The sequence below is a fragment of the Gaeumannomyces tritici genome (assembly GCF_000145635.1).
Source record: "Gaeumannomyces tritici R3-111a-1 unplaced genomic scaffold supercont2.2, whole genome shotgun sequence".
Classification (NCBI taxonomy): domain Eukaryota; kingdom Fungi; phylum Ascomycota; class Sordariomycetes; order Magnaporthales; family Magnaporthaceae; genus Gaeumannomyces; species Gaeumannomyces tritici.
This window is the reverse complement of record NW_008804546.1, coordinates 1,233,477-1,256,650: the sequence shown is the minus strand read 5'-3', so window position 1 is coordinate 1,256,650 and position 23,174 is coordinate 1,233,477. Positions and strand designations below refer to the sequence as shown.

General features: G+C 58.7%; 6 protein-coding genes across 6 annotated transcripts; 3 read left to right on the top strand and 3 right to left on the bottom strand.

Moving 5' to 3' along the window:
• Positions 1 to 748: 748 nt before the first annotated feature.
• GGTG_02942 (hypothetical protein) lies at positions 749 to 2,165 on the top strand (the record flags this gene model as incomplete). The annotated part of the gene is made up of 7 exons (XM_009220720.1): positions 749 to 756; positions 869 to 983; positions 1,095 to 1,256; positions 1,359 to 1,444; positions 1,554 to 1,738; positions 1,823 to 1,981; positions 2,068 to 2,165. The coding sequence occupies 7 exons, from the start codon at positions 749 to 751 to the stop codon at positions 2,163 to 2,165; spliced, it is 813 nt and encodes a 270-aa protein (XP_009218984.1).
• Positions 2,166 to 2,424: 259 nt separating this feature from the next.
• Positions 2,425 to 4,018, bottom strand: GGTG_02941 (hypothetical protein). The gene has a single exon (XM_009220719.1). It carries the CDS (start codon positions 3,994 to 3,996, stop codon positions 3,118 to 3,120), a length of 879 nt encoding a protein of 292 aa, XP_009218983.1. The 5' UTR covers positions 3,997 to 4,018; the 3' UTR covers positions 2,425 to 3,117.
• Positions 4,019 to 4,558: 540 nt separating this feature from the next.
• GGTG_02940 (hypothetical protein) lies at positions 4,559 to 6,270 on the top strand. Its single transcript, XM_009220718.1, has one exon. It carries the CDS (start codon positions 5,115 to 5,117, stop codon positions 5,715 to 5,717), a length of 603 nt encoding a protein of 200 aa, XP_009218982.1. The 5' UTR covers positions 4,559 to 5,114; the 3' UTR covers positions 5,718 to 6,270.
• An 842-nt stretch (positions 6,271 to 7,112) lies between these two features.
• On the top strand, positions 7,113 to 12,399 carry GGTG_02939 (transcription termination factor 2). Its single transcript, XM_009220717.1, has 2 exons — positions 7,113 to 8,242; positions 8,308 to 12,399. The coding sequence occupies exons 1-2, from the start codon at positions 7,570 to 7,572 to the stop codon at positions 11,142 to 11,144; spliced, it is 3,510 nt and encodes a 1,169-aa protein (XP_009218981.1). The 5' UTR covers positions 7,113 to 7,569; the 3' UTR covers positions 11,145 to 12,399.
• On the bottom strand, positions 12,043 to 14,187 carry GGTG_02938 (acyl-CoA desaturase). Its single transcript, XM_009220716.1, has 2 exons — positions 13,780 to 14,187; positions 12,043 to 13,706 (listed from the first exon to the last, which is right to left on the bottom strand). The coding sequence occupies exons 1-2, from the start codon at positions 14,075 to 14,077 to the stop codon at positions 12,571 to 12,573; spliced, it is 1,434 nt and encodes a 477-aa protein (XP_009218980.1). The 5' UTR covers positions 14,078 to 14,187; the 3' UTR covers positions 12,043 to 12,570.
• A 2,204-nt stretch (positions 14,188 to 16,391) lies between these two features.
• Positions 16,392 to 22,410, bottom strand: GGTG_02937 (TKL protein kinase). Its single transcript, XM_009220715.1, has 2 exons — positions 19,354 to 22,410; positions 16,392 to 19,269 (listed from the first exon to the last, which is right to left on the bottom strand). The coding sequence occupies exons 1-2, from the start codon at positions 21,088 to 21,090 to the stop codon at positions 17,185 to 17,187; spliced, it is 3,822 nt and encodes a 1,273-aa protein (XP_009218979.1). The 5' UTR covers positions 21,091 to 22,410; the 3' UTR covers positions 16,392 to 17,184.
• Positions 22,411 to 23,174: the final 764 nt, after the last annotated feature.

Here is a 23,174-nt window from a genome sequence, read left to right as displayed (position 1 = left end):
AGTTCCTGATATCCTTTATGGGTCCCGGGAGCTAGACAAGGCCCCCAGGAGGGAGGGGGGCGAACTGTTCGCTGTCCTCGGCGTCCAAGCCCACCGCCGCCGCATGTAGGTACGTGTCGTGCAATAGGAAGCACACATATAGCAAAGCTCATGGGGGATCGACCGAATTTCTGGAGCAAGGCGGTGGGTGCGAGAGAGGGAGAAAGATGCGGCTGTCCGCCAATCTCATTTTGTTTGCTTTTTTTTTTCTTCTTTTTTTCTGACACGTCCACTCACGGTCCACAACCCTTGCAAGACATCGTCCATGGCTGCCTGCCTTTTTTTTCTTTTTTTTCTTCTTTTTTTTTTCTTTCTCTGTGCCCTTGTAGTTCCTCAAGGCCGCCGGCCCGCAGAGTGGCTGCGGCCACGTCCCAAGCGGCTGGGCCGCCGTCTAGTTGGTGGGAAAGGGTAGTGAGTACCTCGTACCGAGCGGTCGGTAGTAGAAGAAGAGGCGGCCCTCCCTCCCCACACAAGGTCTTCCGAGTAGGTAGGTAGTCGTCTCGAACGCTTTCCGTTCCGGGCCCTTTTCGTTTCTCCTGTAAGGAACTTTGACGCGCCCTTAGAGAGCGGCCCTTCGCCACCGTCACTTCCCTACCCGCGAGCTACTGGAAGGGCTAGCTTAGGATCCGGTCCCTTGACCCCTGGCTGGCTACTCGAGCCCAAGCTTCATTGCTGGGAATCTGCCGAGACACGGCTCGTGGCCACCATCATGTCGGAGTAAGAAACCAAACCCTTTCAACCAGTTCTGCGAATTCGCTTGCAGAAGAGACGAGCAGGAGCAAAGAGAAGTTCCTCGGGCTTATCAAGAAAACTCACCCTTCCCGCCCAGCGATCCCCAAACCGAAGACCTCGACCCGTACTACCAGCAGACCGTCGACTTGGGCGGCCGCGAGTACCAGAGATATGCGATAGAAAACGGCGCTTACTTTGTGCCCGTCGACGAGGTAGAGTGACCTCGTCTCTGTGAATTGGGGGAGTTTTGAGCGCAAGAAAAAAAAAGGGGGGACGGCTAAAACGAAACCGCCACCGCGCCTGCTTCTCTCCTTTTTTCTCAGGACGAAGAGGAACGGCTCAGGCTCATGCACGACGTCTTCCAGCTCCTTTTCGATGGAGCCTTGATTTTCCCTCCGATCCGAAACCCGCGGCGGATCCTCGACTGCGGCTTCGGCACGGCATCATGGGCCGTGGAAGTGGCTGAGGCCCACCCAAACTGCATTGTAGGTGTGTTGAGGTGGCGATTTGGCCAAGGAATTTCACGCTGCGACCCAAAGAGAAGAAGAAGAGTGTGCCTAACCAGGGAAGCTCGCCGTCTTCTTCAGGTGAATGGAGTCGACATTAGCCCACTGATGGCGCCCGAGGAGCCGCCCGAGAACGTCGTGCTCGACGTCGACGACCTGAACCGCGCGTGAGAAATCTCTCTCTGCCTCCTTCTTTCTCCCTCCCTCACTCCCTCCAAAGCCTCGCCAAGCAATGCCCAGCGAGCGAGCCGCTGACCGTACCCCGTCGACCAAAAGGGGCCTCTCGTTCGAGCACAACACGTTCGACATTGTGCACAGCCGCATGGTGGCCGGCGGCATCCACGCCGACCGGTGGCCGCGGTACATACGCGACATCCGCCACGTCCTGCAGCCCGGCGGGTGGTGCCAGATGGTCGAGATCTACTTTAACGCGCAGAGCGATAACGGGACGCTCACAGAGAGTAAGGCTTTATGTTTTTGGTTTGTGACGAACGAAAGAGAGGCCCCAGCACCGAGCCTAACGAGTCCCAAAAAAAAAAACACAGACCATGCCCTCCGACAGTGGTCCTCGAGATACCTACAGAGCATGGTGCCCTACAAGGACCCGAGGAGCCCCCTGAACCTCGCCACCTTGATGACCGAGGCCGGCTTCACAGACGTCCAGAGCATGGTCTACAGGCTGCCCATGAGCGCGTGGTCTTCTGGTTCGACGCAAATCCCTCTCCTACTTTGTGACCCCGTGAAAACAAAGCGTGCTGGACTGACTGGGCGGCCTGGACGCTCCCCGAAGACCCTAGGGAATATGCTATCGGAGTGGCCAACCGGGACAACGTTCGCCGTCTCCTAGGCTCGCATGCCATGTACCCATTCACGACCAGGCTAGGGTGAGTGGGCAGGAGGAACCATGGCTGCTCCGGACCAGACCGTAACGGTGAGGGGACTGACTAGCAGTTGCTTTTGTTTTCCAAAGCATGTCCGTCATAGAAGTCCAACTGCTTGTGGCGCGGGCTCGACATGAGGCGGATAATCCGGCCTTTAAGGTACATGGCTTTCTCCCTCTTGAAACGGGTGTTGATTGACAGGATCCATAACGCAATGTTTCATGCTAACCTGGCATCACCCCTTCCAATCGACCTGGCAGGCATATTTCCCCGTGTAAGTACAAACTTCACCCATGCCGCCGTGGAATTGATCTAGTCTGCTGACACTAAATAACAATTTTCGCGGCCTACCTGCCCTACTAGATACGTCTGTTACGGCCGAAAACCCCGTCGAGCGTCCGGCTGAGAGACGTGCGAAACCATGGACAATACCGACAAGGATAAACCGACCAGGACCACGCCCTGACATAAGCACGCCGCGTCGTGGATGGTAGCACGGCATTTGATGACTGAGATGCTTTCTCCCGAGCCTGCGGGTCAGCTTTGCCAAGGATACCTTGCTCACCACGACCTCCGTCTCGGGAGGGCAGGAGCAAGGCGGTAGAGCCCGGACTGAGACGGCGTCAGGTTGCTACGCAGGCGGCTTGCTAGAGCTGCGCCGAGGTAAACCGCCTTCAGACTGGACTCGGGGTCATAAACAACTGGGCTCCGCGGCATATAGGGAGTGTAGGAATGCCGGCGCTTCCAATGGGGGGGCAAGGGAAGCCGCGGTATTTTTACGAGGGAGGGTGCAAGGCGGTTACCTCGGGGCTTGGCTGCGGATTTACAGAGCCGGGTAAGTTGGGGGAGATATATATGTACAAGCGATACGATATGTTACAGGTTCGGTTGCGTCGCTGCATTGATGAAGACGTCCGGGTTTAGACAAGCAGACACGCAGGGGCACGCCATTCCATTGCTCACTCGGTAGCCCTCGACTCCAGCTCCTTCTCAACGATGCCAAACAGGTCCTTCTTGTCAAAGTCCTTGCCGGCCAGTGCGCCGCCGGGCTTCATCAGCTGCGCCATGAGCAGGGCCGTGTTCCTCCTCAGCGACTTGCGGGCGGCCCAGTCGGACGCGGCCGGGTCGAGGCTGGCGCAGGCCTCGGCGACGACGCGGGCGACCTGGCTCGGGTCTAGGGACTCGACGCCGCTGCGGGCGGCGTACTCCTCCAGGACGGCGACCTGGGCGTCCTCTTTGTCGGCCAGGTCGACGCGGCCGGCGGCGCGGAAGCCGGCGGCGGCCTCGCGCTGGCTCGCGGCGGCCTTGCGCAGCATGGCGACGAGGGCGGCGTCGGTGCGGACGGGGCTGCTCGTCTTGCTGGCGTTGAGCGTGGCCGAGATGACGGACCGGAGCACCGCCAGCCGCGGCGCGTCCTTGGCCCGCATCGCCGCCTTGAGGTCGCCCTTGAGTGTGGCCAGCAGCGGCGGCGGCGGCGGCAACTCGTCGCCAGGGGCGGAGGAGTAGGCCCGGCTGGACGACGGCAGGGATGGTGGGGCGACGGCGACGGCGACGGCGATGGTGGCAGGAGCGAGGACGAGGCGGGCGCAGGTGGCGGCGGGGAGCGGGCTCTGCCGAGTCGGGAGCTGGCGGCAGGCGCGGCGCAGCGCCGCTGATGACAGGCGGGGCACTGCCGACATGATGACTTGACTCGTGCGGTTCTTGATAGTGTGAGTGTGCAGCGAGCTTTGTTTCGTTTCGAGGCAGTCTGTCGGGTCGGCTGCTGTTCCAAGGCTCGCTCCAGGCCGCGAGTTTATTTCCTGCAGTGGGCAAAAAAAAAGCTGCCGAAATCTTTGCATGCACGCATCTTCGTCAAAGCCCCCCCGCATGAGTCGCCGAATTGGCCAGTTATCGTCAGTCTCCACCCCCACTTCCAGGACTAGGCTTGGCACGGCAGTCGAAGGCGATCATCTCCACTCTCCCAGGCTACTGGGAGGTGCAGCTGATACGTGTTTTTGACGGGGTTTCAACCAAGATTTGCCGCCTGAGAGTCGTGCCCTTCGAATGCTTGAATCTTGCCCGAGCCTCGCAGGTGTTTGGATTTGATTCGTTAAAAGGCAATAACCGGGAATGGGGATTATATGCTATATCTTACGGCCTCGGACAGGTTGAAACAATTCCACTCTGCAGCAGCATGGGAGTGACCATTGGGAGTGACCATGGCGGCGCCATCTCGCCTGCACCAAGGACAATCCGTCGTCCACCTCAGACCAAGAACCACTCCATCGGCCCGAGAGCGCGTGCAGCCAAGCCGCCATGGTCGCGTTTGAGCTCCCCCTAATAAGGCCTGGATATTGATAGCCCATCGATAATTCCGCGCGGGTATGTTTCCGCGCTGTGGCTAGTTTTCAAATCGGCGGGCCTGAACCAAGCTTGCAGGGACAGCGGACCATACTGGCCTGGTATGACAAAGTTTGTGAATGCTCGACTCGGGGCATCGCCCGGCACAAACCTTGGCCTGTCGCCACAAGGGCGCCCAGTTGATCCCAATGTCCGTCGGATCTATTTGCGTTTCGGGCCAGCGTCTTCTTGGCCCTGAGCAGGCAGTTCCCTTGGCCTCTTTGCCTTTTGCAAACAGTATATAGCTCGGCCGGCACGCTGCATGCCAAGCTGTCCCAGGTGGCGGGGTTAGGACTTTGAGCAATCCCAAACACCGCCTGATCTGCCCAACGGCCCGGCCCACCCTCGTCTCTCCCATCGCCGACTGCCAAGCTAGTTGGGGTGTCGACCTCCGCCAGCCTCCTACTTCATTGTCATCTCAAGCATCGGGCAGCCAGCCTACTAAACAAGAGCCAGGCACGAGCCCTGACAGATTTGCCCTTCCATATCAGCAGACGGCTTCGACCGGACCGGACCTTCCGAGTTTCTTCCTCGGCCCTGTGGTAGCTACTACGTCGGCCAGCAAACGGCGACCATCATGGCCGCACAGACAGCGGCAGCTGAGGGTACGACAGAGTTCCAAGCCAGCAGACTCGGCCCCTGTCTCTCGCCGCCCGAGCCCGAGATGCAGCGAGGCCGGAGACGCGCTCGCAGCCCCATGCACCTGTCAATGGTGAACGGCCCCTCGGCGCAGCAGGCGCCATCCCGCGAGTCTAGCACGCTGCGCGGACGGTGCCGCCATCGATCGACGTCGCTCCTGGGCGGCATCGCGTCGCGCAACCCGTCGACCGCCTCGGCCGCCCTGCCGTCGGAGCGATCGTCCTCGCGGGCGCCCACACAACGACAGCTCCTCCACGTGCCGCGTGCCCCGCCACCGCCACCGCCACCGCAGCCGCTGATGCACCACCACAGAAGGCACCGGAGCCAGTGCCCCTCACGGTCGGGGTCGCGGTCGACCGACGGGAGTGACGGAACGCCTCACCGGCGGAGGCAGCGCACGCGGAGCAGGGCCCGCGTCCATCGGCTGGAGGGTTCGTTTGGGGCGCTCGACCTCGCTCCGTCGCCCTTGCATTTCCAGATGGTCGTCCTGGCGGCTGATCAACCGTCGGATACGACGTCCGGCAACAGCGGGTCGGACTGACGACACCGGCGTCCTTCTCTTGTGGACGGCAATTTTATGGCGCTAGCGAGGGACGAGACGGGGGGGCAATAGCACAGAAGCGAAGTCACCTGGCGCAACTGTAGCACGTGGCCCATCCGGGTCCTGGGGACAACAGTGTTTATAGCCTTATCTCGCCTCCATGATTTGCTGTCGACTCGCATGTGGTTCCACCAGCCTCCCCCACCTCCCCAGAGCATCCGCATCAGCAAAACGGATGTGGATCGGACGGCTTTCACGAGATGGGCCTTCTGCCCGAGAGTGTGTCATCCTTTGCCCGACTCGGATCGTGGGATGAACAACCTGAGGGGGGGCAGCATCAGCATAGCCGGCACTAGGCAGATGCAATCTACAATGGAATTGTATGGGGCTAGGTATTTTCGGTGATAAAGTCCAACGTCATTGGGCTCGGGCATGTTTATGTCGACGAGGCCTGCGTGGCCCGCAACGAAGTTGGGTCAAGTGACGAGGAAAAAAAAAGTTGCAGCCAAGACGAACATCTTGTAAATTAAAACGAAGACAATGGGACCAATCCCTCACTCTTGGCTGTTTGTTAGAGGCCGAGTTTTCCGTCTGTGATTGACGAATGAATGAGGAATGAACGGGCATCTTGGCACTAACTCAGACGGCCGATAACAACGAAGAGAGGACTAAAGGGAGGAGGGCTGGAATATGGCACGTGGCTGACAGACGCTGTTGGGTGGCAGCGGACAACAAACGATTGAGGCACTTTCTGGAATCGTGCGTGCTTCCTGCAAGATTGGGCCGTTTTGACTCCACGGCGTCACCTGATAAGCCGCATGCGGCTGACGATCGAGCATCAATCGCTGCTGTCGAATCAGTGGCTGGCCGGCCTGCCTTCACCCGCGGGGGAGGAGGGCTGCCAAGGACACAGACGAGGGTGCTGCTGCACCACCATCAACACACTGCCCCCACCCTGCTAGGCTCGCTCTCCATCGTTTTCTTGCAGTGAGTGCATGCCTGCTTGCAGGCCTGCCGCCGCCCGCTTCTGGCTGCCTTCCCCCGCCTAACCTGGCCCATCTCATTTCTCCGGCTGCGGCAGCCGTGCAGAGCGTCTGGTCTAATGCCGAGGGGGCTCCATGCAGTCTCCAGTCTCTGCGTGATCTCGTGCCCCCCAAGCTGCGCCTGCCTATCGCGGACGAAGACGAGGGTCGCGCCTGATAAAGCTTCATCGCCCTTTGGTAGTTTTTTTTTTTGGTAGTTTTTTTTTGAAGGGCCCACTAGGATCCCCAGATCAAGCACATCACTGCTGCGTCAGATCGCCTCAAACTCCACCCTGCGCTCTCCGCGTCGCTTTCTGCGCCTTTGCCTCTTTTTTTTTTTGTTTTTTTTGTTTTTGTGGTCGTTCCCACCCCAAGTAGAGATCCCGTCCGACCTTCGCTTCACCGCGCCTGCACTCTCCAACTCTCGGTTGGATCTGCAGGCAGTAGGTCGGTCGCGGTAGTGAGTGCAGCGCAATCAACGCGCGCGCGCGCACACGAAGACGAACCAAGCCGCCTCCCGCCATCGCCGCCGCCGCCGCCGCCTTTGTCTTCTCGTCCCGTCCCCGCCACTGCATCCGTTGCATCCACAACTAACACTACTGACCCCTCCAAACAACCACCACTTTCTCCTGCTCCTCCAAACCACCTCCTCTGAACCACAACCACCACCGCGCCCGCCCACGAGCTACCTCCAAACTCCCTCGATGAACCCTGTGTCCGCATCGATCCACCCTCCTTCCTCGGTCATGCTGCCTCCAGCACCATCTTCCTGATCTCTGGTCCTCTGCACGTCACCGCCAGCTCTCGGCCCTCCGGGAATTGCCGGCACGATGGCTTCAAACGGTACCTTCCCTCCTCTTTGTCTGCTCCCTCCCTCTCCCCCTCCCTCGCTCCGCAAGCGCTCCCGGTCAGAGGGCGAACTCCAAGACCTCGTCTGTGCCGCGCCCGTCTCGAGTCCCGAGAACGCCGACCTTGGCAGCCAAGCTCACACGTTTGCCTCTCCGCAACAAGGCCGACCGACCGCCAGCCATGTGCAGCCTCACCTCGCCCAACCCGCATGGGACCCTAGGCTCCTGCTCAACCCCAGGGCTGCCTCGCTGCCTATCAATCCCGCCGCCCACCGACATGTCGCTGCCTTCTCGAGAAGGGCTGCTGCCCCCGCCGACCCTGCAGCCAACCAGGTCTTCCAATTCTCCAGTCCCAGTCCTGCTGTGCACCTGGCCGAAGCCGAGGAGCAGCCCGCTATCTCCCCACACAGCCTCGAGCAGCCCCTGCACCCCACCAATGGCGTCGGTGCCATGATCGAGCGCATCAACAACGTGGAGAGCCGCGCTTTCGTTCCTGAGCCAAAGCGGCGCAAACTCGAACCAAGCCCCCAGCCGATGGCCTCCTCCAGCCGTGGCAGCAGCGGGATGTTGGGTGGATATATCAAGGAACAAAAGACTGGAGAGGTCAGCGGTGGTGGTCTTGTAAAGGCACCCCAGACTGTTGACCTGACCGAAAGTAAGTCACCGCTCAGCTGCCCTTCTCCTAACGACGTGGGTATCGTACTTACACTCCTGCTCCAGATGCCGACGGCGAAGTTGTCGTGCTCAAGCCTGGACTCCAAGAGGTCTGCTATGGAACGTTGGAAACAGCCTCTGTCAACTGCCACAGCGTTCCTGCCCCTCGGCCTGGAGGTCTTAATCTCGCTTCTGCCGGGTACTGGCCGCCCATCAAGGCGATCCTCAGACGCAAGGTTAATGATCCCACAACCACCGTCCAGGTCTACGACCATACGCGAGAGGTTTTTGGGACTGTCGACCACAGGATCTCGGCAGCGCTTGCCAGGTTGTTGGATGCCCCAACCGTCCAACTTCGGACCGAGTCCCGCATCCCGTCGCGCAAGAGACAGCCGGATGAGGTTATCGGCCAACCCATCTCGCGTGCCTATAGATTGGAGATCACTCTCTTTGGCCGACGCGCACTCGCAGATGGAGTGGGCAAGGTCCTCAAGGAGAACAGGCTGCGGCTTATCAATCCAACCATTGTTCCTCGCGGCATCCCTGTCGTCAACCCCCATGCCAACGACCCCCCTCCGACGACTGTACCCAAGCCCGTCGCCTCCCAGGCCACGTACACGACGCCCGTGTCCATGCAGAAAACTTTGGATGAAATCCGGCACGACGCCATGAGTGTGTTCGACACGCTGTCCCAATCTGAGGAGCTGCCCGAAATGGAGCCCGGACCGCTCATCATGACGGAGTTGTTGCCCCATCAGAAACAGGGTCTCTTCTTCATGACCGCCCGGGAGAATCCGGATGGGAGCGCAGCGCAGCGTGCGCATATTCGTACTCTATGGCAGAAGAGGCAAGTCCACGGAGGCCATGTTGAGTATCTCAACCTCGTCACGCAGCACACGGAGCCCTCTCGCCCCAAGGAGACCCTCGGCGGGATTCTTGCAGATATGATGGGCCTCGGCAAGACGCTCTCTATCCTGTCGCTGGTAGCGTCGTCGTTGGATAAGGCGGAGGAATGGGCCGACAAGGAGCCAGAGCAGCCTCTAGCCCACAAGAACAAGAAATCCTCCTCCAGCAAGTTCAGCGCTCCTTTGCCGGAACCTCTGGGGCTGACTCGGTTGTCGATAAACGCCAAGACGACGTTGCTGGTGTGCCCGCTCAGCACCATCACGAACTGGGAAGAGCAGTTAAAGCAGCACATCAAGCCGAAGGGCCTCAGCTACTACATCTATCATGGCCAGAACCGCATCACTGACCCCATTCAGCTTGCCGCATACGATCTTGTCCTCACGACTTATGGATCTGTCTCGAGCGAACTGACGGCCAGGAACAAACGCAAGGTCAAGCAGTTCCCCCTCGAGGAGATTGGCTGGTTCCGCATCGTTCTCGACGAAGCCCACATGATCCGAGAGCAAGGAACGCTGCAGTTCAAGGCGGCTTGTCGCTTGCAGGCCAGTCGGAGGTGGGCCGTGACGGGAACCCCTGTCCAGAACCGCCTTGACGACCTGGCGGCCCTGCTGGCTTTCCTCCGTCTCAAGCCGTTTGACGACCGCGGCCGCTTCAACCAGCACATTGTGACACCCTTCAAGATGGCCGACCCTGAGATCATCCCAAAGCTCCGGCTGTTGGTGGATACAGTCACTCTCCGGCGCCTCAAGGACAAGATCCAACTGCCGTCGCGGACCGATGAGGTGATCAAGTTGACCTTCTCGCCCGACGAACAGCGACTCTATGATATGTTCGCCAAGAACGCCAAGGATCGCGTCCAAGCCCTCACGGGCAGCAGGGAACGTATTCTAGGCGGAAAGACATACATACACATTCTGCAATCCATCCTGCGTCTCCGACTCATCTGCGCTCACGGCGCCGAACTTCTTAGCGACGAGGACCTCAAGACGGTCCAGGGAATGACCCAGGAGTCTGCCATCGACCTCGACAGCGATGAGGAGTCAGACAAGCCGACGCTGACAGCGGCCAAGGCTCACTCCATGTTCCATTTGATGAAACAGACCAACAGCGAAAACTGCGTTATGTGCCAGAGAAAGCCCGGGTCCAACGATGGGGCTGACATGGAGTCTGAGCGGCAGGAAGACGTCATCGGCTTCATGACGCCCTGTTTCCATATCTATTGCCTCAAGTGCATCAGGCAGTGGCGAGACGAGGATCAAGGCTTCTCGCACAATAGCAATAAGGTTGGCGCCTGTCCCATCTGCCACGACCAGATCAAGTTTGCCGCCACGGAGCTGCGCCGTGCACACATCGAGGCTCAAGACGAGGATACCTTGCGCACCAACGCTGTTGCTATGAACCGCGGCCGGGGTGGCGGCAAGAAGTTTGAGAACTACAGCGGCCCACACACAAAGACGATTGCTTTGGTTGAGGAGCTCCTCAGCGCCCGCAAGGATAGCCAGCTGATGCCTGACGAGCCCCCCATCAAGTCGGTCATCTTCTCTGGTTGGACGTCGCACCTGGACCTGATCGAGATCGCACTAGACGCTGCCGGCATCAAACACACACGATTAGATGGCAAAATGTCCCGTACACAACGTACGCAGGCCATGGACGTCTTTCGCGACGATACCTCAGTTGAGGTCATCCTGGTGTCCATTATGGCAGGTGGGCTGGGTCTGAATCTGACAGCGGGCAGCCGCGTCTTTGTCATGGAGCCCCAGTACAACCCGGCGGCCGAGGCCCAGGCTGTCGACCGCGTGCACCGCCTCGGCCAGAAGCGGGCGGTGAAGACGGTGCGTTACATAATGAAAGACAGCTTCGAGGAGCAGATGGTCGCGCTGCAGGAGAAGAAGATCAAGCTCGCGAACCTATCCATGGACCGCGACGTCACCAACCTCGACAAGCGCGAGGCAGCAAGGCAGCGTCTCATGGATCTCAAGGATCTCTTCAAATAAGCCGCTTCTGCCGTTTATTTCTTTTTTTCTTCTGCTTTGGTTCTTTTTCTATCTTGCCTCACGCACAACGACGCATTTATGATACCCTCGCGGCATTTCCATATCCTCAAACTCCATGGTCCCATTTTTCGCACACATATCGTGCCTTTTTTTTTATTCTTATTTTTCTCCAAGTCTCACAGCTTCCAACTCCATCGAAGCTAGCAGCATCAGCATCACCATGCTTCACACTTCGTGCTACAACATCTCTGCCGGGGCGGTCATCTTGCGCATTTTATCTCTTTGTTTCGGGCACTTCAGGACCCCGGGCATGGCCGGCTGGTATTGAGCTGCATTTCCAACACAGAAGCGAGCATGGCGGCGAATTGCCACGACACACTGTTAGGGCCCGGGTACCTACCCAGCTAGTCGCCAGCTAACACGTTTGCTTCGTGGCGCCTGGCGGAGCGGTACCGGGCGCACCAGAGACGCGAGATGGCAAGGTCTTGGGCGGAACGGAGTATTCTGGCTTTGCGATAGACGGCAGCATGGCAGCCTGCGAGCTCCAGGAAGACACATACGACTCGCAGTGGGCATCAAATGGTAGCGGCGTTGGGCATGGGCGCCCTGGAACATGCTTTTCCCTTCCTTTTCCACCAATGGGGCGTGGGCTCTCTGCTTTTTTTTTTGTTTGCTCATGCATTGTTTAAATCGATGCCCATCTCTTGATTTGGACAGGTCACGACTTGGGGGGCGGGCGGCTGCATTCATGGAAGGCTCATCTGGCTTCTCGAGTTTTCTCGCACATGTTTCTTTGCTTCTCATCCATGCGCGCGCACAAGCACGCGAGCGGTTTTCTTCCCCTAATCCACCATCTTCTTTGGCAACAACTTGCTATCCCATATTGCGAGCTCAGGTAGTAAGTTTGCAGGTGGGTGGACAGCAAAGACGGATCAACTGACCTCATTTCACCATTCATGGTTCCAATTCACAATCGCAGCTACTCACTACACGAGCAATGATGCGGGAGAAGATTACATCTGAAAAGTGATCAGAAATTTCAAATGGCGCCTGATCCGATGGCGTTGGGAGTCAGTCTATAGATGAGTATGTACAGCGGGTGTCAATGAACAAATAGCAGGGCCTTGCTTGCACAAGGACCCCCGGAGCACCAGTATTTTGTTCTTAACGTCGTGAATTTTGGGTGCTTATCAATAGCGCCCATCAACATCATTCTTAAAGGAAATACAAAAGCAGTCGCCAGAGTCCAGTGTCCCAACCTCGTAACGCCAAAAAAGTCAACGCAAGTGTATGACAATGAAGAAATCGGGTAGTCTGGGCCAATGAAGGCGTGTAGAGATATGGGGCTCTTTACGTCTCCATTAACAGAGCCGTACTCAGTAGCACTTCAAACCAGTCCACCAGAAGCAAGGTAAGAGCGTAAAAATCAAGCGGCATGGGCGCTCGCGACAGGCTGCTGGACCTTGGTCACCTGCATGCCTGCGCGAACGATACGCTTGCCTGACGAGTCAACGACGGTAGACACATCCTTATTCTCATACTGGGCACGCTTCCAGATCTCGACCTCGCAGCCGCCGCGCAGGACGCCGACACGCATGGTAGAGAGAAGGTTATGGGCGGCGTTGGAGTGATTGTAAACACCACCGTTGAAGATGGCGGTTGCGTCCTTGCCGATGGCGGACGAGATGAGAGCCTTGCCACCGGGGTGGTCCTTGATGAAGTCGGTGACATCGTGGATGACACCAGCCACAGCAACGAGACCCTTGCCGTTGTGAGACTGCTCAACAAAGTCGTCCCAGTCGACAACAGGCAGCTGCTCCAGAGGGATACCCCAGTCGAGCTTGGAGCGCTTCTGGTCGAGCTTCTTCTGCTGCTGCTGCAGACGGCCCTTCTCGATCTCGTTCTGGCGGAACTGCTTGAGGTCGTAGGCGAGGCCCAGCTGCTTCCAGATCCAGATGGACCACTTGGTGGGGTCATACTGGTACCACTCGATGGCGTTGCGGTAGTCCGATGGGAACTCGTGGTGGAAGTTGTGGTAGCCCTCACCCAGGGTAACAAGCGCCGTGATGACATGGTCACGAGGAGAGTTGCGGTCGTCGAAGGGCTGGTCTCCGAGCCAGTGGGCGAGCGAGTTGACGCAGAAGGTAGCCTGCTGGACGACGAAGATGCGCAGAATGCCGGCGTAGATGAAGCCGCCCCACCAGTCGCCCCAGCCGAGACCAGCAACAACGGTTGGGAAGATCAAGGCCATGGTGATGACGGACTTGATGAAGTTGCGGTGCTGCCACACGACGACGGGGTCCTCGTTCAGATCGGTAATGTCGGTACGGCCCTGCTTCTTGGGGTTCTGCTTGAGCAGCATCCATCCCATGTGCGAGTACAGGAGACCCTTGCGGACTGAGTAGGGGTCCTTGTCGGTGTCGGTGTAACGGTGGTGGGCGCGGTGGCCGTTGGACCACCACCTGATGGAGCCCTCAACGGCGCCGGCGCCGACGGCAGCAAGGTAGATCTTGAGGGGCAGCGAGGCCTTGTAGCAGCTATGCGCCCAGAGACGATGGTAGCCTACATTGGGGTCAGGAGGTTAGCGATACTGGACCTATGTGGGGATCTAGGGTAAAAGAGCAATTGGACATACCGGCAGTGATGCCCAGGCCCGTGTTGAAGTAGTACACGAGAGCCCAGATGGCCGTCTTGAACTGGAGGGGCACCCAGTATGTGGAGATGAGACCACACAGTGGCACAAAGAGAATGAAGGTGGTGTTGAGCCAGTGGATGTGCTTGTGCCAGTTCTTCATAGTCATGGGCTCGTCTGAGATGTGAGGCTTCTTGGCATCGAAGGCCTTGTTGACCCTCAAGGGTTTGTATTCTGTGGTGCCGTCCGGGAAGGCCGTGGCCTCGACCGGGTGTGCGGCCGACGACGATGAGGACGCCATGGCTGCGGGTGTCTGGGGAAAACCCCTGGTGCTCTCCTCTGGAGTCGTCAGAAGGGAGGACGGCGAGAGAGAGTAGGGATGTCGTTGGTTCAAGCCGGGCGGGGGAGGTGGACGTGGTGGACGTGGTGGTGATGGGGAGTGATAAGGTAGCTGTGCAAAGGAGTGGGAGGGACACTGAAGCGTTTATATGCGGTACGGGGAGCAATGTTGCGGGCAGGGGCAGGGCAGGGCAGGATTGTTGGAGGAGCAGGGGGACCAGCCGCGGTGGTGGCGGTGGGTTCACCTCTGGTGCAGATGGGCTCAATGGCTGTTGGGTGGGCCTTCCCTCCACCAACAAGTCCGGCTTGGGGGAAGGTTCGAGTGACAGACACACACAAACCCGGCACTCACGGCCAGCCATACGCAACCCAAAGCCTGTGGGCCGTCTCCGAAAAGAGACCTCCAGCGGGTGGCGGCTGTTGGGATGGGGCAAGGTCCCCCCACCGTGCCCGGCCTCGCCGCTTGATGACAAGCAGCTGCAGCCCCTCCTCGCCGTCCCAAGGGATCGCCCAAAAGACGGTGCGAGCGTTGGCGACACTTTACGAGGTGCGCCTCGCGGTCAGGTCACTGGGGGACATGTCTGGAGGGCGGACATTGCCGGCTGACAGCGCAGGTGCTGGTGCATCGTGCCATCTGCCCCATTATGCATGTTCAGCAACCCAGCAGGGAGGGCTTCATGCCGACGTTGCTGAATTCAACCAACGCTTGTACCCCCAAAGAAAAAAAAACCGCTGGTGACAAGGCGGGTTTGGCGGCGCTTCCTGCCAAACCCAGCCCCTGGCCCGAGGGCTGCCAAAGCGCCGCCTGCCTTTTGTTGAGACGTTCAAAATGTTGGGGGAGACAGGGTGGGTTGATTGGCCGGAGCTGTTGCGGCTCGCCTCCTTTTGCGCGACCCGATTCGACGTGCCTGCAAATCGGCATTGGGACAGGGATCTGACCTCTTGGGCCACAGGGCTCGGCTCGGGCTAGGACCAGGGGTGAGGACATGCCGCCCTGTCGAAGACGGCGGCCCAGATAAACAGGCAGTTGCCTGCATTCTTCCCGTCGTCCCGTCAAGTTTCTCAATTTTGTCCCTCGGAGGAATGGAACAGCTCAGCTGGGTATCTAGAGGTAGGCACGGTAGGCAGTTGGTACGTACCACTGACTGTGCCTTTCTAGCTTTAGCATTGGACCCCTTTCTTTGTTCTGCTTGTCCATGCACTTGCATCTACCTCGATGATGAGAGGACCATCGGCATCGCGCTTGTCAACCCTGAAAACTTTGTTCATTCGACCATTTGACAAAACGCCCTCGTTCAACCAAAGATGTCATGGCTCCAGCTGCCATGCCACGTTGGGGGCGGGAGCCCAAGCCAATGGAACTATGCTGTCAAGCTTAGCTCATCCTGGCGTATGGCGTACCTGCACAAGCTCCAATCAGAAAGCCTATTTTTTTTTGTTTCTAGCCGGGCCCTCAACGCGTCTGTGCCGCCACCTCTCCACCGCCTCCACAAGCCTCGAACACAGTTCCCGTTTCCAGTAGCTTCGGACATTATTCTCATGCCAGCCTCGGCTCTCGACGGGATTCGGACATGGTTTTATCAGGGCATTGCTCTCGCCTGCTCGCGGAGCCTTTCTTTTTTGCATTTTTGTTGCCATGTGCAAGCCATGCTGACCCACACTCGCATTCCTCGGGACAAGGATCTCCGTCATCTCCCCCCAGTCTCTGTCTCCCCTCAACACGGGAGACCCGATCCCCATAGCTTCCCCTTATCGGTCGTGTGTCAGGAACATGACGTGACTGCCTCACACACCCAACAGTTCACAAGTCTTCCCCAGAGACGGCGGAACCGACCGAATCAAATGGGGCAGTCGGTTTTTACATGTGGCATGTGCGGGCACGTCTGCGTCCGGAAATGGACGTCACTGCCGAATAACCAAAAAAGAAGCAACATCTTTTCATGGACCCGCCCTCTCCCCACCCACGCGATCTAGCGTTAGGCTTCGAGGGAAGCATTGCAAAAAGCTTCTAGAAGGAGTTTTCGGCAACGCTAACCCGTATGTAGACATGTCCGTTGGCACCCCTTTCAAAGGCCTTGGATAACTATCCCCAATAGGCAGCGCTGGTCATCTGATAATTGCGACGTGACTCTGAGGCATTGCCAGCCGCTCGCGTCAAAAGGTTGCCCAACCCCCCAAAGCAGATGGCGGGTTGGCACTAGGTCGGCCCGTGGCCACGTCAATCGCCACATGGTCCAGGACACCTGACCAACGGATGGGGCAGTCCAAGACAAGACAAGACGGACACTTTTATACCCCCAGAACTGATGTCAAACACACATTAATATGTAGATATATATACCTCCTCGTCCCTGGGACAGGAGCAGAACAGGATGCTCCCTCCCGCAGAAGAAAATGGTGTTCGGTGAGAGATGGATCCGAATGCAATCCCAACATGACCATGGCCAAGGAAATCGTGTCCAAGGCGGCAAGGCAGACCCCCGCTGGAGGGAGGGAAAGCGGCAAGAAAACAACATTAAATACCAGAAGTCAAAGCCCCATGAGATCCGAACACCGAGCCCCCGACGGTACGGTGAGTCTGTTATGATAATGTTGCACATCGGACTGGATCCGATCCGGAGATACACCAGAACGGCAGAATCTTCACCGTAGCGTACGCCGCATATTTTTTATCCAAAGCTCCAGCAACGCCATGAAGAGCTTGGTTCAACGTATTTGTAAATGCATCGAGAAGGGAACACGGAATAGATCATGAGGAAGTAGCAAAGTTCTGGAGTAAACACAGGCAAAATGAAAAAGGGCAAATGGAGAGAAGAGAATGTGTAACGCAAGGAGACGGGCAAACCGATAGGCTGAGCATAAAGGAAACGACGAAAGGACAAAAGAATGCTGACCAGCGAGGATGAAAATGCAAACCAGGGTTATTCTGTACATGATATCGTGGGACGGGCTCTAACAACTCCGTGCGTATTTCGTAACAAATAAAAAGTTAAGTGAGTGTTGTATGCTTTCAGCGGTGTTTAGTGGCGGGCTTCTTTTTTCTTCTCGCCTTTCTTCTAGTCGACGTCGTCAATGGTTGGTAGAGCAGCCATCAAGGCGATCAAAGTCGTCAAGGATGGAGCCCTGCGCCCGCAGCGCCTCCTCGTTGGAGTGGTCATGAGCAGAGCCGATGCCCTTTAGCTCGTCTGGAAGCTCGTGTATGGGGCTGTCCCTCGCACTCCCCGAGCCCGGTGGCGTGTCGAGGCCAACGGCCTTGGGCGTCGACGGAGTGTTTGTGGCCTGCTCAACCTCGAGGATGCTGGCGCCGTCGCCGTGGAGCGACTCGGTGCCAATGGCGAGCCACCGGCCTGTCGACGGCGTCTTCATCCGCTCTATATTTGCACCCATGGCTGTTGCCACGGCTGCGTCTGGGATAACTTCTGTTTCCGTTTCTGTCGCGGTAGCCGTGTGGAATGACTTGGTCATGTCGTCTCTGTGGCTCTGGGGTTCCGTGATCCCCGTCTCCCACCGCGCCGCATGTGGCGGAATACACTCGCCCAAGTCCCGGTCATCGTCATCCTCCATGTCATTCCAATCCAGGCTTGCGCCTCCTGATTCCGAGGTTGCTGCATCGTCTCTCAGCTCCTCATCGTCGTTTTCTTCGTACTCGGTATCCTCTGATGACGACGGGGGGAGCGGGACACCGTGGGGCTGGAACTCGTCTCCAGTAAATACTGTGGATGACCGAGGTAGCTCTCCCATCGGCGATAGAGGAAGTGCGTTTGTTGTCGTTTCTGCCTCTGCTGCCGCCTCTGCATCTGTCACCACCTCTGCTTCCGTCTCCGTCTCAGCTGCTTTCTCCGCCTCTACCAGGTGTGCCATGTTTTGGTTCTCGTCGAGCCTGGCAACGACCTCGGATATATTATCGACCGGGGCAGCCACGGGCGTATCGACCACTTCGAGCTCCTTCTCGATGATCGTGGGCGCCCAAGCCGGCTCACTGCTCGTTCTCGGTGTCACGCTTCGGTCCTCGGCGGCACGTTCGGTGTCCATGGCGAGCACATCGCTGACGGACCGGTCGCTATGGCTCTGGTCGTAGCTGTAGGCGGACCATGCCGGCGTCCTGGAGTAGGGGCCACGGGCAGTCCCAAGGCCTCCTCTGTTGCTTGCAATGGGGCTCGGCGGGGAGCGGCCTCGCGTCGGGAAGTAGTAGGGCTCGTTCGAAGTGCCCGTCGGGGGGTCTATGTACCTGTGTCCGAATGTCCATTCCGGAGGTGGCGAGTTGGCGGCACGGTCGACAGGCTGACCGTAGGTGTTCACGGACGAATCCACTGAGGCAGTCGGAGCGTGTTGCAGGCGAGCGTGCTCGTGATGCCGGCCCAGGCCATCTCCACTTCCGCTAGAGCTTGGGAACATGGTTGCCAGGATCCTAGCCGCTACTCTGAACCTCGGGTTCTCGCAGAGGCACATGTCAACCACCTCACGGAACCAGCGTGGGCAGTCGACATCGGCATCGATCCGGAGCGGGCGGCTGTGTGCCTCGGGCTCGTCCTCCTGAGTTGCAATCGCCCAGAGGACCATGCCGAGCTGGAAGAGATCCGATTTAACTCCGATATACATGGATATCCGCTGGCCGCTCTCGATCAGCGGCGTTGCCTCTGGGGGCTCCCATCCGACGGGGCAGCCTCTCCGGTTGATGTCTATGATCTTGGCGTCGTCGTTGCTGTCGATGACAATGTTGGAAAGCGTGAAGTCGCCCTGGACGAAGCCGGCCTCATGGATCTCGGAAAGACCGGCAACGATCTGCATGGCCCATTTCTCCCGCCTGGCCCAAGGCAGCCGGTGGTCGTTGTCGAAGATCATGTCAATGAGAGCGCCTTGTTCGGCGTAGCTGATCAGCAACCCCTTGACGTGCTCCTCGTTGTCGTCGACAATCACGCCGTAGAGTTCGATGACGTGTTTCGAGTCTTGCAGCTGGGTGAGCGCATTGACCTCGTACAGAAACTCGTCTACCGTGTCTGGTCCGGGGATCTCCTTCTTGATGAGGGTCTGGCCATGAACCTTGACTTTGTAAACAAACCCGGACATGTGAGAGTCGAACTGAATCTCGCGCTCCCTGACCCTTCTGCACCGCAAGTGGCTGACCATGCGGATTGTGGGGTATGCGATGATCTCCTAGGCATGTTTTCGGCGGGTTAGTATGCTATGCCGGTGCGAGCCTGGAACTGGCCCATGGCAGCGGAGGATAGAGGGACTGACGTTGACATCTTCGACAACGTGCACGTGGAGCCGTCCGTCCGTGGTCTGAAGCTTGAGGTTGGTAACGGTATCGTAGAATTGGATGTCCTGCAGACTTTCACGAATGGCCTCATAGATCTTGGCGTTCTTCTCACGCTGGAACTTAGTGTGTTCCAGGTCCAGCTCCAGAGAGTTTTCGGGCGCGTTCCTGTAGTCGAGGGACACGGTGACACGTCGCCAACGGAACTCTCCCTGGCGATAGGTGATGAAGAACTTTTCCCGTTTTGACTTGTCCCGGAAGTGCATGGACAGGTTGAGAATCCAGATGCGTTCCAGGTCGTCGTGGATCATCTGGTCGTATTGCGAGGTTGTCATGGAGGCTGTGTCCATGACCGGAGGCCTCAGCCCAGCGTGCGGCTCTGGACGAGGGTCAACATTTGATTCTGTAGGATCGAGATCCAACGCCTCAACATCGCTGAGAGTCTCCACCGTGATGCGGGGATCGTGGCCGTAGGGCGCTGTGGAGGCCAGCGATGGTGATGGGACAGAGGGGGGAAGCTGTGAGACGGTTGTGCTGCTGACGAGGCCATTCGGAACAGGTGTAGGAGTAGGGAAGCGGGTGGGAGTAGATGCGTGAGGGGTAGCGTCGGGATCTGCCGTGGTGTCGGCGGCAGTGTAGGCGGTAGCATCGACAGTCATGTCGGCGGTGGTAATTGTGTCGGCATCCGTGGCGGTGTCGACATCGACAGGGGCTCTGGTGGTGGCAGCGGCGCGGAATGAGGCATCCAACACGCTAGAACGGGGGTTCGACTGGGAATCGGAGCTGAACAAGGGCGGCGACGCGACCCTCCGGTCCATGGACAAGGCTCGGCGCTCATCTGCAGAAAGCTCGGCGGGCATCAAGTTGTCGCGCAGCTCTGATTTTTGCCTTTTGAAGGTCAACGCCCTAGGTAGGCCGGGAACGACCTGGCGGTTTGTCCTACGCGGAGAAAATAGCCGTGGGTCGTCCGGGTCGAGCTCGTCTGCCATGTCCTCCATGGCCTTTTCGGGTTCGTGCTCGGCCTTGGGTTCATTCTCGACCTTGAACTCATGCTCGGCCTCGGGCTCTGACTCAGTCTGGGGCTCTGGCTCCGGCGCTGGCTCAGTCTGAGGCTCTGGCTCGGCCTGGGGCTCGGGCTCGGTTTTGGGCTCTGGCTCTGGCTCTGGCTCTGGCTCTGGCTCAGCCTTGGGCTCTGGCTCTGGCTCAGCCTTGGGCTCTGGCTCGGCCTGGGGCTCGGGCTCAGTTTTGGGCTCGGGCTCAGGCTCGTGCTCCGGCTCGTGCTCCGGCTCCGCCTGCAGTTGGGGTTGGGGTTGAGGCTGAGGTTGAGGTTGAGACTTCGGTCGAGACGGAGCTGGAGACTGAAACTCGGGTTTGGGGTCCGGCTTCCACTCCGACACTGGTCTCCACTCAGGCTCCGACTTCCGGCCCGGTTTCCACTCCGACTCCGGGATAGGCTGAGGGGCCGGGGCCGGTAGCCGGGCCTTGTTGCCATGATGGGCGCGGCCAAGGATCCTGCGCCACAGGCTAGGTTGCCGGGTGACCCCGGTCTGCAGTGGAAATGCAGAACGTGCGGGTGGCGGTGCTAGGGATGGCTCCTGCGGCGGGGCCTGACCGCTTTGAGGCATCACAGCCTGGGAGCGGTGAGAATCAGGCTGCTGCTTTGCTTGGCTGGATCGGAATCGGGAGTTCAAGGGGACTGGACAAGGCGGGGGCCACATATATGGGCACCGTGGACGGGGGACAGACCCGCTCGAGTCACCGCCTTGTGAGCCAAACCGAACGCCCTCACCGCAAGGGCGGCGCAAATGATGGCGATAGCAGAGTCGATGCGAGGACGCAGGTCAGTAGAGGTGGCGTTTCTGCGCCTGTGTGCGAGTGTGAGCTTGAGCGTGTGTGGTTGCACGTCCCCGCGTTCCTTTTCGCTTGATTTTATCTCCGCTGTTGCAGGTGCCAGGAGTGAGTGAGTGGGTAATGGGCCACGCTGTGCGGCTCAATGAAACGTCTAGGTGGTGGTCTAGGTTTGGGGGTGCGGGAGAGGCACCAGAGGCGGCATATATGAGATGCGAGTGCGTGGTCGAGTACTTCACTGGCGGCTCACATCAAGCGCGAACGGCCATGCAGGTAGCCGTAGAGTGCCAGTAGATGCGCATCAGACATGCGTGGGTTGGGGAGGACTAGCAGCGCTGGGACGAGGGCTGGAGGGGCTGCAGGGTCGGCGACGCTGTGCGCGGCGCGGAGGACGACAGGCAAAGAGGCAGAACAAGGTTGTGATACCTCGCGTTCAGGCCAGAGAGAAGCGTGTCGGGAGGGCTTGTGGTCAGGTGCTCGCGGGCCCAGACACACAAGTGCACTTCTGACTGGATCGCGTGTGGTTCATGCCCGCCGAGGGCCCTCGTCTGTCCTAGTGTTTGTGTCTCTGGCGCGAGGCGGTCGTGCAACTAGGCCGGGGGGGCGGGTGATGGTGGGAGAAAGGGGGCGAGGAGGGCGAGGAAGAAGGCGGAGGACGGAGGACGGAGACACGACAGGAGCGGTCGGATAGGCAGGAGCTGGGGTCGTATCGCGGCCCGGTCAGACGTCCAGGCTGGTTGAGCTCCAGCTTCTCGAGGCTTATGGCAGCGGCGCTCCTGCTGCGGCCACGAAGAGTGGTCTGGTGTCGGTATCAGAGGTCGAATTGAATTTGCCTGGGGACGAGGAGCAAGCAGCCGCAATGGCTCGAGCTCGGGCCAAGGATCAGCCAACCACTGACAAAGTGGTTGCGAGTCGTCTTCCCTAGTCGGGATGGAGATGGGAGGCTGGCGTGCGAGGCACACGAGGATTGACTGCCAGGCAGCGGTTGGGCCATGCAAGTTGAGATCAATTCCGCCTGTTCGGCGCAAGCCATCCCATCTCGCTAATATCCACGGATTGAAGCCCATCCACGGGCTGGGCAGGCAGGGCTCGCTTGGCCAGCGAGAATTGGGACCAATCCCGTTGTTTGTCTTTTCTTTTTTTTCTCCCGTCTTTTTTTTTCTCCCGTCTTTTTTTTTCTCCCGTCTTTTTTTTTCTCCCGTCTTTTTTTTTCTCCCGTCTTTTTTTTTTATTCCCTCTCTCAAGTGTCTGCAGGTGGGAACCTGTCTCCAGCTCCGTCCCATGCATGCAGGCAGTTGCAGCCGTCGAAAGTGGCTGGGGACAGTCAGTGCACGTAGTTTCCTGTTGGAGCCCGACCCGCTCTAAACCTAACAGGGCGGGTTGGGCGGTGTGTGCCAGCCTGTGCCAGCACAAAAGGTACCAGCGGTACCACTGTACCTGTACCCTGAGGGGTCGGTCGCGCAACGCGCCCGTGCTTACCCATTGGGGACGCATGGGAGCACACGGAACCAAGCTCCAGGTGTGATGGGTGGCTGGCTTGGTGGCTCTGCCGCCGACGATGATGAATTGCGCACACGTGTTCGAGGAGGCGCCCTTGCAAGGGTTGGGAGCCGTTGTGGGGGCACCCCGTTGTGAAATGATTCATTCCATTGCGACGCTTGGTGGTGTCCTACTACGCAAGATTGCGGCTTGTGATGGTGAATATTGACTGCCCAAACCGAACGAGCTTCACGTTCCCGAGTCTCTGTCTCCGAGTCGGACTATGATGGCGACACAGCTGCACCGGCCGGGCCATGCATGTTGATTCGACCGCATGTCCAAGGTACCACGACCTCCTGTCGTCCGCCTCTCTCTCACGGGCAGGTACTTTCGGGGAATCAAATTCTGCACCACAGATAAGCCTACGGATCAATGAGGATGCATCCAAACGATGCCACCTCGGCCCTTCCGCGTC

Excerpts from the sequence above, each read along its gene's own strand:
- GGTG_02941 (XM_009220719.1), bottom strand. The coding sequence starts at position 3,996 with ATGCAAAGATTTCGGCAGCTTTTTTTTTGCCCACTGCAGGAAATAAAC.
- GGTG_02940 (XM_009220718.1), top strand. The coding sequence starts at position 5,115 with ATGGCCGCACAGACAGCGGCAGCTGAGGGTACGACAGAGTTCCAAGCC.
- GGTG_02939 (XM_009220717.1), top strand. The coding sequence starts at position 7,570 with ATGGCTTCAAACGGTACCTTCCCTCCTCTTTGTCTGCTCCCTCCCTCT. Across the intron at positions 8,243-8,307 it reads GACTGTTGACCTGACCGAAA|ATGCCGACGGCGAAGTTGTC; the intron begins GTAAGTCACCGC and ends CTCCTGCTCCAG.
- GGTG_02938 (XM_009220716.1), bottom strand. The coding sequence starts at position 14,077 with ATGGCGTCCTCATCGTCGTCGGCCGCACACCCGGTCGAGGCCACGGCC. Across the intron at positions 13,707-13,779 it reads GGGCCTGGGCATCACTGCCG|GCTACCATCGTCTCTGGGCG; the intron begins GTATGTCCAATT and ends ACCCCAATGTAG.
- GGTG_02937 (XM_009220715.1), bottom strand. The coding sequence starts at position 21,090 with ATGTGGCCCCCGCCTTGTCCAGTCCCCTTGAACTCCCGATTCCGATCC. Across the intron at positions 19,270-19,353 it reads ACGTTGTCGAAGATGTCAAC|GAGATCATCGCATACCCCAC; the intron begins GTCAGTCCCTCT and ends AAACATGCCTAG.